The 14,987-nt window shown below is 43.9% G+C and overlaps 1 protein-coding gene across 2 annotated transcripts in view; it reads left to right on the top strand.

Moving 5' to 3' along the window:
• The window catches only part of LOC307093826 (protein mono-ADP-ribosyltransferase PARP14-like), a 67,142-nt gene that overhangs the window by 31,838 nt on the left and 20,317 nt on the right, over positions 1 to 14,987 (top strand). For both annotated transcript variants that reach the window (XR_013813003.1, XM_079762099.1), the window contains exons 6-10: positions 955 to 3,206; positions 5,360 to 5,596; positions 6,309 to 6,530; positions 11,989 to 12,067; positions 14,759 to 14,908. Coding sequence is in view for 1 of the 2 variants with exons in the window: in XM_079762099.1 (XP_079618225.1) it covers positions 955 to 3,206; positions 5,360 to 5,596; positions 6,309 to 6,530; positions 11,989 to 12,067; positions 14,759 to 14,908 (2,940 nt within the window). In the remaining variant the exon portion in view is untranslated. The remainder of the gene's footprint in view (positions 1 to 954; positions 3,207 to 5,359; positions 5,597 to 6,308; positions 6,531 to 11,988; positions 12,068 to 14,758; positions 14,909 to 14,987) is intronic.

Here is a 14,987-nt window from a genome sequence, read left to right as displayed (position 1 = left end):
AATTACCAGGGTGGAGCAAACATCAATGACTGCCAGTAAGCCCTGCACAGGAGAGGTCCCTGGGTCTCCGAGTCCTGTGTCCCCATACAGGAATAATGATTGCTGCGAGCACCTCTGAGAAAAAGCCGCCCTTGCGTTGCTGTCCCGATGCCAGACAGTCCAGTTTCTCCCTGTATGTGTTTGGGTTCCCCAGAGTCTCTCCCAGAACTGGAGTTCAGAGCAAGTGGGAGCTTGTATCTCCCTTCCAATTAAAAGAGCACCACATCTGGTGCCAGCACTTTCTGTGCCTCCACACCTCTTTCCAGTCTCAATGCGCCTTCTTCACCTCTCTAGTTGTGGAACTTCCAGTCAGCCAGCTTTCCCAAGGTTCTGGCTTTTAGTTGTAATTTTGATGTGGTTGTGAGAGGCAGCAAGTATAGGTGTTTACCTATGCCGCCATCTTGGTTCTTCCCCCAATTGAAGTTATTTTTAACATCTATCCACAAGGATCCTATTTTAATCCAAGTTGCTACTGGAATTCATTCTAATTCCCTTTCTTCTTAGACTTCTTGTACCTGTCTAATAACTACCACAAAATGAGTTTGGGAAGAAGAGTATCCTCCCACCCACCCACAGACATGCCCATATACTATCCTAGCGACTGTCCCAGTAAACGTGGCAAGAGACTGATTGTAGCAGGGATGGGGGAGGTGGAGGACTTGCCGAATCAGTCTCTGGACTGGGCTGTGATGACTTTGAAGATGACCTTGGTTTGGAACCCCTGGTAGAAGGGCAAGAGAGTGGGCTTTGGGGCCCAGCTGCTCTTTTAATACTATGTTGTAACAGCAAAGTTCTACAGACACTAGGATTCCCCCTCCCCTGACCCCCACACATACACAGGAGAATTTTGTTTGTTTGTTTTCATTTGAAACATATTACCCTGGGATTACTTTATTTTATTTCCTTCCTTTTAAGTGTTAGACACCATCATGACCAAGAAGCTTGACCTCAATAATATGCCGCTCTCCGTGTTCCCATACTATACCTCTTTGGGCACAGCTTTGTATGGAAAGGAGAAGCCTCTCATCAAGCTTCCAGCACCATTTAAAGAATCTTTGGATCTTTCTTTATGGAAGTTCTTACACAAAAGGAGTCATCTGATTGAGGAGATAAATGAAGAAGTGAGACGTTCTCACTGTGAGCTAACATGGTCCCCACTCAATGGTGAAGTTACCATCAGACCTGCAGCCACCTTAGTCAATCAAGGAAGAAAAAGAATCAAGAACTGGAAGAAAGATGCTTCCACAGCCTTCTTCGGCATCAGGTCTAGATTTAAAGTCACCCCATTTAAAGTGGATCCAGTAGTGTGGGACATCATGAAAAATGACTTAGGAGATGAAAGAGTTTTGATTGAGTTTGATACAGATATGGGGATTGTAATCTTAGTGGGGAAATCAGAGGATGTAGAAAACTTTGAGCCACAAATCCAGGAATTAATAGAAAACGCCACTCAAAAAATTAAAAGAGAAGAGCAAAGTCTGAAGGAGAAAGTGGCCATTTCTCCAAGAAAGTATTCTCTTTTGTGCCACAGCGGTGTACAGGAGCGTCTCCGCAGGGAGTACCCAGAGATGGAGATCTTTTATGACGAAGCCACCCAACACATGTGCTTTAAAGGACTCGCTATAGATGTGTATAAAGCAAAGTGTGAAGTCCAGGAAAAGATGTACACCATGGTTCAGAAAAGCATTCAGCTTCCCCCTGAGGTTTTCCAGTTTTTGCAACAGGTCGACTGTTCAGAACTCTCCAAGTCTCTTTTGATAGCTAAGAAAATACTTGCAGTTTATGAGCTAGAGGGCACAACTGTTTTCTTAACCGGCTGTTCTTCTGAAGTCCTAGTAGAAGCTGAAAAGCAAATGGTCAGTGCCTTAAGTTATAAGCGCATAGACATTGAGGACAGGGAAGTTCTTAACAGCAAGAGATGGAAAGCCATCACTAACAATTTGCCTAAGAAACATAATTCCTCCTCAAAGACTGTAACGATCAATGAGTTAACTTCAGGAACCACAGCTGAGGTCATTATTGCAGGCTGCGTGAGAGAAGTAAATGAAATCTACAACTTCCTTTCTGACTTCGTGGAAAAAAACATGAAAATAGAGAGGTTCCTTGAAGTAAAGCCTCCCTTAGTTATTGATTATTTAAAGGCAGAGAAGAAGCTATTCTTGCAAAAGATAAAGGTGAACAAGCTAAATGTTCAGGTAGATTTCAATTCTAGGAACAAACCAAGAGGTATTTTACTAACTGGCTCAAAGGCCGAAGTCCTGGAGGGAATGAACATCCTCAAGCAAGCCAGGGATTCAGTTTGTGTTAAAAGCATCAGTATTGATAAGCCAGGAGCCAGCCAGTCCTTCCAGGATAAGTCATGGTATTACAAACGTGAGGTACGGTCATTTGGTTGTTTTGTGGAACTACTGCAGAATGAAGAACAGAAGGAGGGAGGTGGCAGTGAAGGGCAGAAATGCTCCTGTCGGACAGAATTGGCCCCTGGAGTCTCGCTGATTGTACAGCAAGGCGACTTGACACGGTTTCCTGTTGAAGTGGTGGTGAATGCCGCAAATGAGAACCTCCGTCTCAGTGGGGGCCTGGCTGCTGCTCTTTCAAAGGCAGCTGGCCCTGAGCTCCAAGCAGACTGTGACCGGATAGTGAAGAAAAAGGGTAAGATCCCAACTGGCCATGCCACCATCTCGAAACCAGGGAAGCTCCCATACCACCAGGTGATCCACGCAGTAGGACCCAAGTGGGACAGCAAAGATGTTCCGGGGTGTTTGTTACTGTTAAAGAAAGCCGTGAAAAAAAGTATCTGTTTGGCTGATGAATTCCAGTACCAATCCATAGCCATCCCTGCCATTAGTTCTGGAGACGGTGGTTTTCCCTTATCCCAGTGTGTGGAGACCATTGTTTTGGCCATCAAGGAAACCTTCCAGTATAACTCGGCTGGATGCACCTTGAAAGAGGTTTACCTTGTGGATTTAGCTGAGAAGACTATTGAGGCCTTTGCTGAAACTGTGAAAACTGTATTTAAAAACAACAAGCCTGATACTGCTTCCCTGCCCAGTGTACCAGCAGGAGTCCAGCCGGGCCCGAGAAACGATGATGGAAACAGACAAATGCTGCTGTGCCCAGGCGGTCTGAGGATCCTGTTGGTGAAAGGAGATGTGCAGAATGCTATGGTGAGTGTCCCTTTTTACAGAACACCCACTAGGTGCTGCAGCTCCATGGAGTCTGTTGCCAAAGGAAGGTTAGGATCACGGGAGAATTAGGGAGAGAACCCCATGCTCTCCATGCTGACCTGGAAACAAGTTTCCTTAGAAAATTGGGCTACTTCACCACAGCATTTACTGATAGAGAGTGGCCAGTTATGTGTGGGACCTGGAAGTGTATTCAGATCACCAGGTTCCCAGTAAATCCACAATAATATCTTACAATTACAAGGCTCTCTGTGTTTATTCATGGCCTTCGTTCCTGTCATATTTTGGCAAATCTGAGGTTAATTTCCTATCAAATTTACTGATAGCAGATATAGAAAGTTAGAGTGTAGAGTGGGGACAGAAGACAGGAATCTTGTCAATGGAGCTGAACCAGGTTGAGCCTGGAGGCCTGAGTCTGAGGGCCAATCAGCACCCAGCACCAGTAAGAAACTGTGGGAAGGAAAGTCCAAACTGCACCTGGAAGTGGTGTGAGTATTATGTGGGGACAGTTATTGTAGGTCTGCCGGGGGGCGGGGGGTAGAATTTTTTTTAAAAAACGTTTTTAACAACCTTTCCAATACAGGCTCTAAGTAATGGGAATAGCCCTGGAAGCCCCTGCTGTGCCTGATGTTCCTTCCTTACTTTGAGGATTGTGGGCAGGCCTGGGGAGAGATTCCTAGGGAAGGCCATTTGCCTATCTTCTTCGGAGAAATACCTACTCAGATCCTTTGTCCTCTTTTAAATTGGGTTATCTTTTTTAAAAATATATTTTTATTGATTTCAGACAGTTTGGGAGAGGGAGAGAGAGATAGAAACATCAATGATGAAAAAGAATCCTTGATCGGCTGCCTCTGCACACTCTCTACTGGGGATGGAGCCTGCAACCTGGGCATGTGCCCTGGACTGGAATCGAAACTGGGACTCTTGAGTTTACCGGCTTACATTCTGTCCACTGAGCCAAATCAGCTAGGGCAATTGGGTTATCTTTTTATTACTGAATTTTAAGAGTTCTTTATGTATTTTGGATACAGGTCCATTACCAGATTATGATTTGCAAATATTTTTTTCCATTCTGTGGGTCATCTTCTTTATATAATAAGCTTAAATGATAATTACAAGAATAATTGCTAACAATGATTACTTAGTATGTGCCAGGCAGGATGCTAAGTGCTTGGCTTAATTTTCTCATTCAATGCCATGAGGTAGATTCCAGGATTCTTCTTCTTCTCAAAGAGATGAAGGAATGAGACGTAGACGGGCTAAGTAATTTGCCCAACTCTCACAGCTAACAAATGGTAGAAGCATGATTGGATTTTGTTCAGGCACTATTTCAAAAATATTATAAAATGATTTTGTTTCTCATTTAAAAAAAACCCACAACAACATTTACATACACAAGAAACTCTTTGACTGCGAGTCAGTAATGGGATGAGTTCCATTCCTTTTCCATCTTGAACACTAAATAGTAAGATATTTCTTTCATTCCTTTTTCTCCCATAGAGGTTTGGCTTCCAATACCACAGTACCTGCTGTGTGTTGCTCGTCCGTGACCCATGCAGGACAGCTTTGAAAAGGACTTAGTCACATGCCTTCTCCTCTCTTCTCTTGGTGTCTTACTCTAGCTGATTAATCTGCTCACATGTCCTCTGGAAAAGCTTTCATAGCTTCTCACTGTCTGCCGGGAAGTCCAGGTGGCCTGGCAGTTGAGGTCCTCTGCAGTCTACCCCCACGGTAACATTGCCAGCCTGGCTTGCACCATTTTGCTGCAGAACCACTCTATCAGTTCAACAGCTCACACCCTCCATGCATGCGTTCCCCCTTCTGAATGATTTCCCCGTCTCTCCCTGCCTGCTTCAACTATTCCCAAAGGGCCCCCATCACGCAGGGGGTCCTCACTGGCCACCGATGGCACTTCCTCTGGCTCCTTCAGTGACCCCACTTTTTGACAGCTCTCTTTTGTCCTGAAGTGTAATTTAAATAAGTTTCTAATAACACATTGTCTTGGGTGGTATTTGTCTCTGAAAACAGTCATCTTTAGTTGTCCCCATTGTGCCAAGTCCAATGGCTCAAATACAGTAATCCTTGATGAATGCTTTTTGTTAGAATTTGAAACAAATTGTTGGTTTTGATTTTAGGCTGATGTTGTCGTCAACTCCATTCCTCGGGATCTGAACCTTAATAGTGGGCCCCTTTCTCAGGCCCTCTTGGCAAAAGCTGGGCCAAATCTCCAGAAGGAATTGAACGCAGCTGGACAAGGGATAGCTGTTGATGTGGGCACGGTTCTTCAAACCACTGGTTGTAATCTGCAATGCTACCAAGTGCTTCATGTGGTGGCTCCGAGCTGGAACAATGGCGACACATCTTCACAGAAGGTGGGTCTGGTTTTAAATTCTCTGGGAAATTGGGGACCCCTTTGTTCTCTTTTCAATAATTGCACCCTGTCTGTTTCTCTTCTGCAATAATATCACATTCTTGGCAGGTTCCATCACTATGGCCCTTTCTTTTAGTGTAGTTGACTGGTCCTGTAGAGTAGTTATTGAAGCCAGGGAAGAGTTATTGAAGATAGCACATCCTTTTTTCCCCTTTAATTTATTTCAGAGAGGAAGGGAGAGGGAGAGAGAGATAGAAACATCAATGAGAGAGAATCATTGATCGGCTGACTCCTGCATGACCTCCTACTGGGGATTGAGCTTGCAATCTAGGCACGTACCTTGACCACGAATGAACCATGACCTCCTGGCTCATAGGATGATGCTCAACCACTGAGCCACACTGGCCAGGTAAAGATAGCACATCTTTAGTGAGGAAGGTAAGTTGAGGGCATGAAGAATGGAAGAGCATGAAGGATTAGAACAGTAGTTGCTTTGCTTCTTTCCTTCATTGCTGAGTGCATGTGAATCTTTTTGAAGGGTTTCTTACATTCTCTTTTCCTTCTCCTGTATTTTTCTTTCCCCTTCTGACTGACTTTTGTTGAAAGCAAAAAGGAGTAGACAGAGATCACAGTCAAAGTTGCTAAATTCTTTTTTTGGTCCTAACTCCCATTTCTAGGCAAAAATGTATAAGGATGTGCTTTGTACTTTTCAGATCATGCAAGACATAATCAGAAAATGTTTGGAAATCACTGAGAACTTGTCCTTAAACTCAATTGCGTTTCCAGCCATAGGAACAGGCAATTTGGGGTTTCCTAAGACAGTTTTTGCTGAATTGATCATTTCGGAAGTGTTCAAATTTAGTAGCAACAGTCAACCAACAGCTTTACAGGAGGTTTGCTTTCTGCTGCACCCAAGCGATCACGGGAATATTCAGGTACAGCTTCACTCTTTTCTGGTTATTTTGTCAACTGAGCCCTAATGGTATCCAATGTCTTCTTGGTCGAACAGGTTGTTTCTTTCATGCATTTCCCATGCAGGAAAGTAAAAGAGCACTGTAGACTAGTTGTAGCATGGCAATTTTCAAGGAAAGTTATGGATATAGAAAAAAATTTAGCTCCTTAGGAAAATTTCAAACATGTACAAACATAAACAAAATAGTATAATAAATTACCTTATAACCATCACTCATCTTCACAATTATCAACCTATGGCTAATATGTTTTATCTCTATCTCCATTTATTGCCCTTCTTCCCATATTATTTTAAAAATTATTTATTTATTTTTAATCATCACCTGAGAATATTTTTATTAATTTTTGTTTTTAGAGAGACAGGAAGGGAGAAAGAGAGAGGAAGAGAGAGAGAGAGAGAGAGAGAAGAGAGAGAAGAGAGAGAAGAGAGAGAGAAAGATAAAGAGATATTGATGTGAGAAACATCGCACACACACCTACTGGGAATTGAACCTGAAGCCTAGGTATGTGCCCAACCCACAACCTTCTGGTGTATGGGAGGACACTCCAACCAAGTAAGCCACTTTGCCAGGACCCCATATTATTTTGAAGCAAATCCAGATGTACATTTTACCCATAAACAAGTCAGTATTTATTTGAGACATTGGAATTTAAAAAGTAACAACCCCATGGCCCTGGCTTGTGTGGCTCAATTGGTTGAGCATTGTCCCTTGCACCGAGAGGTTGCAGGTTTGATTCCCAGTCAGGGCACATGCCTGGTTTTCAGGCTCAATCTCTGTTAGGGGGCATGTAGGAGACAGTCAATCAATGTTTCTGTCTCATCGCTGTTGCACTTATCTCTCTCAAGTCAATCCTATTTAATAAAGGGGGAATATGCTAATTGACCCTAATGCTGTCGCAAAGATGGCAGCACCCACAGCCAATAAGGAGGGAATGTGCTAATTGATTGTCCTGCCCTCAAAGATGGTGGCACCCACAGCTAATGAGGGAATATGCTAATTGACTGTCCCACCCTCAAAGATGGCAGTGCCCACAGCCAATAAGGAGGGAATATGCTAATTGACTGCCATGCACTCAAAGATGGCGGCACCCACAGCCACAAGATGGCGGCGCCCAGTCACCTCATCCCCACTGGGGCAGTAGACATGTGGCAAGGCTGGGCCTGCCCTATGTGCCTGCCTCTGGAGTCCCCCAGTCCCCTCAGCCCTCCAGCCCCCCAGGGCTGGCCTGAGGCGCAGGCAAGCCTCAGATGGTGCCTGCCCAGCTAGCCTAGGGCTGCCCAAGGCACAGGTAACCAGGGCCAGGCCAAGGCTTGCGCTGCCGGCAGTGGTAGCAGCAGAGGTGTGATGGGGTGTTGCCTTCCCCTGATTGCCTCCCACCTCTGAGGGCTCCCGAACTGTGAGAGGGGCAGGCTGGGCTGAGGGACGCCCCCCCTCCAGTGCATGAATTTTCAAGCACCAGGCCTCTAGTAAAAACATAATTTTTTTAAACAAAGAAGGGTTTCCCTTCACTTAAAAAAAGGTAACAACACCACAGTACTGTTTCACACATAAAATAAATTGAAAATAATTCCTTTATTTCATCAATTATCATGTCACTGTTTAAATTTCCAACTGTCACATAAATGTTTTGTTTTTACAGCTTGTTTGTTTGAATCAGAATCCAAATAAGGCCTATATCTTGCAATGGAGTTGACATGTCCCTTAACCTTCTTTTAATCTATAGTATTTTCTTCCATATGAACACAGGAATGTTTACCCTCTCTAATAAAAGAGTAATATGCAAATTGACTGTCACTCCAATACACAAGATGACTGCTCCCATGTGGTCAAAGATGGCTGCCCCAATGTGGACACAAGATGGCTGCCACAAGATGGCCTGCAGGGGAAGGCAGTTGTGGGCAGTTAGGGGTGACCAGGCCAGGAGAGGAGGGCAGTTGGGGGAGACCAGGCCAGTAAGGGAGGGCAGTTGGGGGAGACCCAGGCTGGCAGGGCAGGGCAGTTGTGGGCGATCAGGCAAGCAGGAAGGGCAGTTAGGGGTGACCAGGCTGGCAGAGGAGGGCAGTTGGGGGAGACCATGTCAGCAGGGGAGGGTAGTTGGGGGGACCAGGACTGCAGGGGAGGGCAGGCCTGCAGGGGAGAGCAGTTGGGGGGGGGGGAACCAGGCCTAGAGGGGAGGGAAATCAGGGGTGGGGAACCAGGCTTGCAGTGGAGGGCAGTTGGGGGGGACCAGGCCTGCAGGGGAGGGCAGTTAAGAGTGACCAGGCCAGCAGGGGAGGGCAGTAAGGGGTGACTGGGCCAGCAGGGGAGGGCAGTTGGGGGTGACCAAGCCTGCAGGGGAGGGCAGTTGGGGGGGGGCAGGCCTGCAGGGGAGGGCAGTTAGGGGCAATCGGGCCAGCCGGGGAGCAGTTAGGTGTTGATCAGGCTGGCAGGGTAGTGGTTAGGGTGATCAGGCTGGCAGGCAGAAGCAGTTAGGAGCAAACAGGCAGAGGCAGGCGAGCGGTTGGGATCCAACAGTCCTGGATTGTGAGAGGGATGTCCAACAGGCCGTTTAGGCCCAATCCCAGGATCGGGCCTAAACGGGCAGTCGGACATCCCTCAAGGGGTCCCAGATTGGGGAGGGTGCAGGCTGGGCTGAGGGACAACCCCCACCCCCCGGTGCATGAATTTTGTGCACTGGGCCTCTAGTCTATAATAATAAAAGCAAAATATGCTAATTAGACCAGACAGCTGAACAACCTTCCGGATGTCATTCTGGACGTCCTTCCGGATGAAGCTGTGGTGGCGGGGGCCAAGGCAGAGGCGGTTAGGGGCAATCAGGCAGGCAGGCGATCTGTGCGGGGTATCTAGCAGGCAGGCAGAGTGGTTAGGGGTGATCAGGCAGGTAGGCGAGTAGTTAGGATCAGCAGGCCCAGATTGCAAGAGGGATGTCTGACTGCCGGTTTAGGCCTGATCCTGCTGGCAGTCGAACATCCCCTGAGGGGTCCCGGATTGTGAGAGGGTGCAGGCCGGCCTAGGAGCCCCCCACCCGTGCACTAATTTTGTGCAATGGGCCTCTAGTACATAATATAAAAGCACAATTGTAGTCCTATAAACAGGAGATTGTCAGGATGAAATACAACTGAAGGATATGGTAAGAATGAACTCAGCACATCCCCCCTGGAATAGGAGATTTGGTACCAGAAGTCATAGAGAGTCCATCGACCAGCTCACATTTGCTGAACATCAGCTAGAGGTGAGCCACTGGACTCTACATTATGGGAGAACAAGAGGATTTTAATAGGCCATTATCCCTGCCTCCAAGTCCTTAGAGTCCAGTAGAGTAAATGACATTAAATGTTTGAAAAGTTCCATGGTAGTGCAAGAATTAAGTGAACAGATCAAAGCTAGCAACCCAGGAGATGTCCATGAATCGTTGGACCATTTGAATTTTTAGGTCATTCTTAATTTTTTCCTGGATCTAAATACTACCTTAAAGTTCTTACAAAGCAAACAATTCTAATCTAAATTCTATTCAAACAACAAAACCACCTGAGCAAAATAGTATAGTCCATTTAGTTGGTCTGAATAACTATAGAAATTTCTAGTCAATAAATGCTTTTTGAACAACCCCCCTATGACCTGCATTATACAAGGTGATGGGCATCATGTAGCACATACTTCCCCTCCTGTCCATCATAATTACTCTGGGAGCTAAGATTTATACACATAAAATGAACTAAATTAGAGAGAAAGTGCTGAGCGTTTTTCAATGGGTGAAGAGGGGAGCGAGTCCTATGACATGGACCTGAACCTTCAAATTTCATTATTGCTGTGCATCCCCAGACCCTGTTTCCTTTTCTAAAGCTCGGGTTCCTATGCAAGGATTCAGTAGGATTAGTCTCTACAGACACCTTTACTGCCACTGGAAATAGTATTGATTCTCTAACATGCTGTGACACTTTGTTGCTTAAGACTTTTAAAGACAGTTAATCTTTGGTCATATTTGCACACAAAAACGACAACAAACTTATTGAGATGATCAGAGGTAAAAGAGGTTGCAAAACAGCAACTCATGGTCTGAAAGTGGCCTCTAGATGTGCTTTATTTGGTCTAGTGTTAAACAATTTTTAATCAGTTGCTATTATTTTAAAGTCAAACATTTCACACAATACTCCAGATGTCCACTGTGACCTAAAATTTCAAACATTCTGACACATTGGGTATGCGTTTCTGTCTGAACAGTTTGCTGTGGCTGAATGGAAGGTGCTGTATAGTCCTCCAGAGTCACATCACTCCACCTTTACACTTGTAGCTTACCTGCCTGGGCCCTGGAGGTCTGGGAGTCTGACACCCTCAGTCTATAGTCTATTCCAGTCCTTATCCCTTTATTGTATCAGCCTTTTAGCCAAGATGTTACTTGGTACTTTTTGTTTTTACCAACAAAATCCTGTTGCTTGTTTACAAAATAGTGATGATTTTGGAGTGTCACTACCAGGCAAAGAAATGGAATTCACAGGTTCACTAAACCTAAAATACAGCCTCTTGCTCCAAACTGTACTACTCCACTAGTCATTCCTCTTCTGGTATAATCTATAATAATAAAAGCATAATATGCTAATTAGACCGGATGTCCTGCCAGACATCCTTCCATACGTTTTTCCAGACGACCTTTTGGATGAAGCCGGGGATGCGAGGGAAGCCCAGGTCCTGGGTGCCAGAGGGAAGCTGGTGCTGGCAGCTGGGGGAAGGAAGGCCTACTCTTGCATGAATTTCGTGCATCAGGCCTCTAGTTAAGAAGTTAAAAACTGAAGTATCTGGGTTCTTGTGATTGTCTTTCTCTTAACACTGTATTTTTAACAACTGGCAACTTATTTGCTCTTATTGAATATAAAAGAAATACATATTCATTGTAGAAACTTTGAACAATGCAAAATGCATAAATTATTTTAGTTATATTTTATTCTAGTCTTCTATACATATGTACTTGGCAAAGTGGTCTCATAATAATATAGTTAAAGTTAATCTTCTTTCATTTAATAATGTAAAATGAGTACTTCCCTATTCCAGTAACTACTCTTTGAAAATGTAATTCCTACTGGCTGCTAAATATTTTGACACATGGATATACTAAAATGTATTTAACCATTTCTCTACTGAATTTTAAACTGTTTTATTTTCTTCTTGATTTTAATAAATAGCACTGTAATGAATATTTTTGTATTTATATCTTTGTTCCCATCTTTGATAATTTTCATGGGATGCATTTGTAGAAATAATATATGTATTTTCATAACTTTAAAAATATATAATGATAATAACAATACTTCGAGAATTGTTCTCTCATCAATATTTGTGCATGCATGATCAAAAGCTATGATGAATCTAATTGTTCATCTACTAAGGATTGTAGTAATCAAAACTGGTGTGTTTTTTTTTCCAGGCATTTTCAGATGAATTTCACAGAAGAGCTAATGGAAATTCCATCACTAACAAAATTCCCAAGGCTCAGAATACACAAGGTTCAGTAAAGATATCTTTTCATTTTTCCTATATTTCTTTTATTCTTTTTTTTTTGTTCTTTATTGGGGTTCAGAAAAAAAAATTAAATTAACAAATTATTTCTAGTTGCTAAATGACTACTTAATGATAAGTGAAAGATGCCATTTTTTATGAAAAAAATCTATTTGTGAGAAAGGAGACATTAAATCATATTCCATACACGCAGGCATGCAAGACACTGGCCATGGTTGTGCAATCTTGAGCGGAAGATTAAGCAATCTAAGTTAGATGATCTGTACAGAGGGATTTAAGTAGTGATGAGGCTACTATTTTCTAAGGATGGTGTGACCTGTGTTTTTGGAAATAGACACATTTAAAGAGACAATACCAACCAAATACTTCTTCTCTGTCAAATTTGCTGTTACATGTTTGGCTTTATACTATTTGGAGTTTTCTGAGGCTTCTTGAATCTCAATAGGTATGTCTTCCGTCAAATTTGGGAATTTTTCAGTCATTTATTCAAATAGTTTTCCTGCACTTGTCTCTCTCTCATCTCCTGTGGGGCTTCAATAACATGAATGTTAAACCTTTTGATAGTATCCTGCCAGTCCCTGAGGATCTGTTCTTTTTATCCTTCTAATCTTTTTTTCTCTGTTCTTCCGATTGGATAATTTTTATTGATCTACCTCCAAGTTCACAGACTCATTTCTCTGAATACTATTGAGTCTATTCAATGAATCTTTAAAATTTCAGATATTGTATTTTTAAGTGTTGTTAAAATGTCCATTTGATTCTTAATTTATAATTTATATTTCTCTGCAGAGACTCCTATTTTTCCACTCATTCAAAATCATTTCCATTCATTCAAATATATTTAGTTTGACTTCAGGGAGCATACTTATATTAGATACTTTAAAGTCTTTGAAAAGTCCAACATCTGGATCATCTTGACATAAGCATCTATATTGAGTTTCTTTACCCTTGAGAACTGCTCACATTTTCTTGGTTCTTTGTATGACAAGCAGTTTTGGATAATAGGCTGGTTATTTTCATTTTTATGTTGTGACACTTGGGTCTTGTTAAAAATCTCCTGGAAAATGGTAATTGTTTTAGCAGACAGTCAGGCAGTTAAGTTCATCCTAACAGTTCTGTGTCACCTTCTACGGGCAGCGTTCCCATGTCACTTCAGTTCTCAGGGCCTTTGCTGTGCTGCTGGGGACGGCTCCCCCATGTGCAGCTCCGGGGGGGGGGCTTAGGATTTATTCCCGTTTGTCACAGGACAGGGGTCACCTTCTCCAGCTATCCCCTCAGCAGAACTCCCCTCACACTCTTGGCTCGCAGGAGCCCATTTTCTAGGCCTCTCCCCAGAGACAGTGTTCTCTTGGCGGTTAAGTTGCCTGATCTGTTACCACATAACTTTGTGTGATCAGGGTTGTCCTTAGGCAAAGTGGGGAGAGAGAAGAGAGAAAGAGAAAAATAACAGGGATTTCCCACACCCAGCCACGTACACTTTTCAGACCACAAGGGCCCTTTTCCCTGGATGTTCTGGACAGAAATACAGAACGTCTCTAAGAGCTTTAACTCCCTGTGGTGCCACTATGGAGTTCTGCAACTGGGGTCACCTTGTGGGTAGGGCTGGATTTAAAAAAATAAATAAGGAAAATAAGGAAGATCCCTGCCATACACTTCAGCTCACAGGGCCCCCTTTTCTCAATCCTCTGGCCCCACGCAGGGATCCTCTGAGCGTTTTGCTGCCTGTGCTCCTTGTGCAGTTCCAAAGCTGGGAGAGACAAGAGGAAAATTTCAAAACTGCCCTCTTTACAGGTCGCCTCTTCAGGTTTTGACTCTCCTCCCCAATCTGCCTGCTGTTCTTACTTTTCAGTCCTCAGTCAGTAGATATTGTATTTGCCCCTTGTTTTAATTGTACTCAGGTGGAGAGATAGGCTCTTGTGGACTGACTTCACCTTGGCCAGCACAAGAAACCCACGTTTAATATGTTTTATATATATATATATTTTATTTATATTTATTTACTTATATTTATATATATTTATATATAAGCAACTGTCAGACCATCTGATGGGTAGCGATGATGTACGAAATGACCACCAGGGGGCAGGCACTCAATGTAGGAACTGCCGAGCTGCAGTGACTTGGCAGCAGTGGTTCTCAGGTGACACACCCGCCCAGAGCCAGAGACTAGGGAGCCTGATTCCGGGGTCTGTCACCCCAGAACCACCCTCTCACAATCTGGGACCCATTGGGGGATGTGGGAGAGCTAATTTTGGCCCAATCCCCGCAGACCAGGCGGAGGGACCCACCTACCAAAGGGACCCCGCTCACTCTGCAGATGCCCTTCAAGTCACAGCGCTGCCCCAGGTGTGGCTGGCCTGGGAGGGACCTGGGGAGGTTGGCTCCAGGGTATGTACAACCCATCTTGCCCAGTCCCGCCTAGCTAGGCTCCTTCTAATTAATTTCCTTTCAATGTGAACAAATCTGTGCACCAGGTAACTGGTATTTTATAATGCTTTTTCAGAAACAGACCATCCTTGAGGCTAAGGGTCAGGACCATGTCAGAGGCTAGAGATACAGGGTTTGGTATGCAGAGGGAGGAAGTATGGGAGGGACACATGTGAGGAGCATGAGACTTAAGTCATTCTTGCTATTGTTAACTTGATTATTAACTCCATTTTTTTCTTTTTTCTTTTTAGGTTTGTATGGGACTATTACCAGCCCTGCTTCAGGAGTACATGAAATGAAAATTGGCCCCATCACCTTCCAGGTGGCCACTGGAGATATTGCTAAAGAAGAGGCAGATGTGATTGTAAATTCAACAACAAAGACATTTGATCACAAAGCAGGTACTTTACTTGTAGGATTTTTGCTATAGCAATGGTCACAGTAGATCCCATGAAGGAGGGCTTCTATAACCAAACCATT

The sequence above is a fragment of the Cnephaeus nilssonii genome (assembly GCF_951640355.1).
Source record: "Cnephaeus nilssonii genome assembly, chromosome: 3".
NCBI lineage: Eukaryota > Metazoa > Chordata > Mammalia > Chiroptera > Vespertilionidae > Cnephaeus > Cnephaeus nilssonii.
This window is presented reverse-complemented; position numbering and strand designations above follow the sequence as displayed.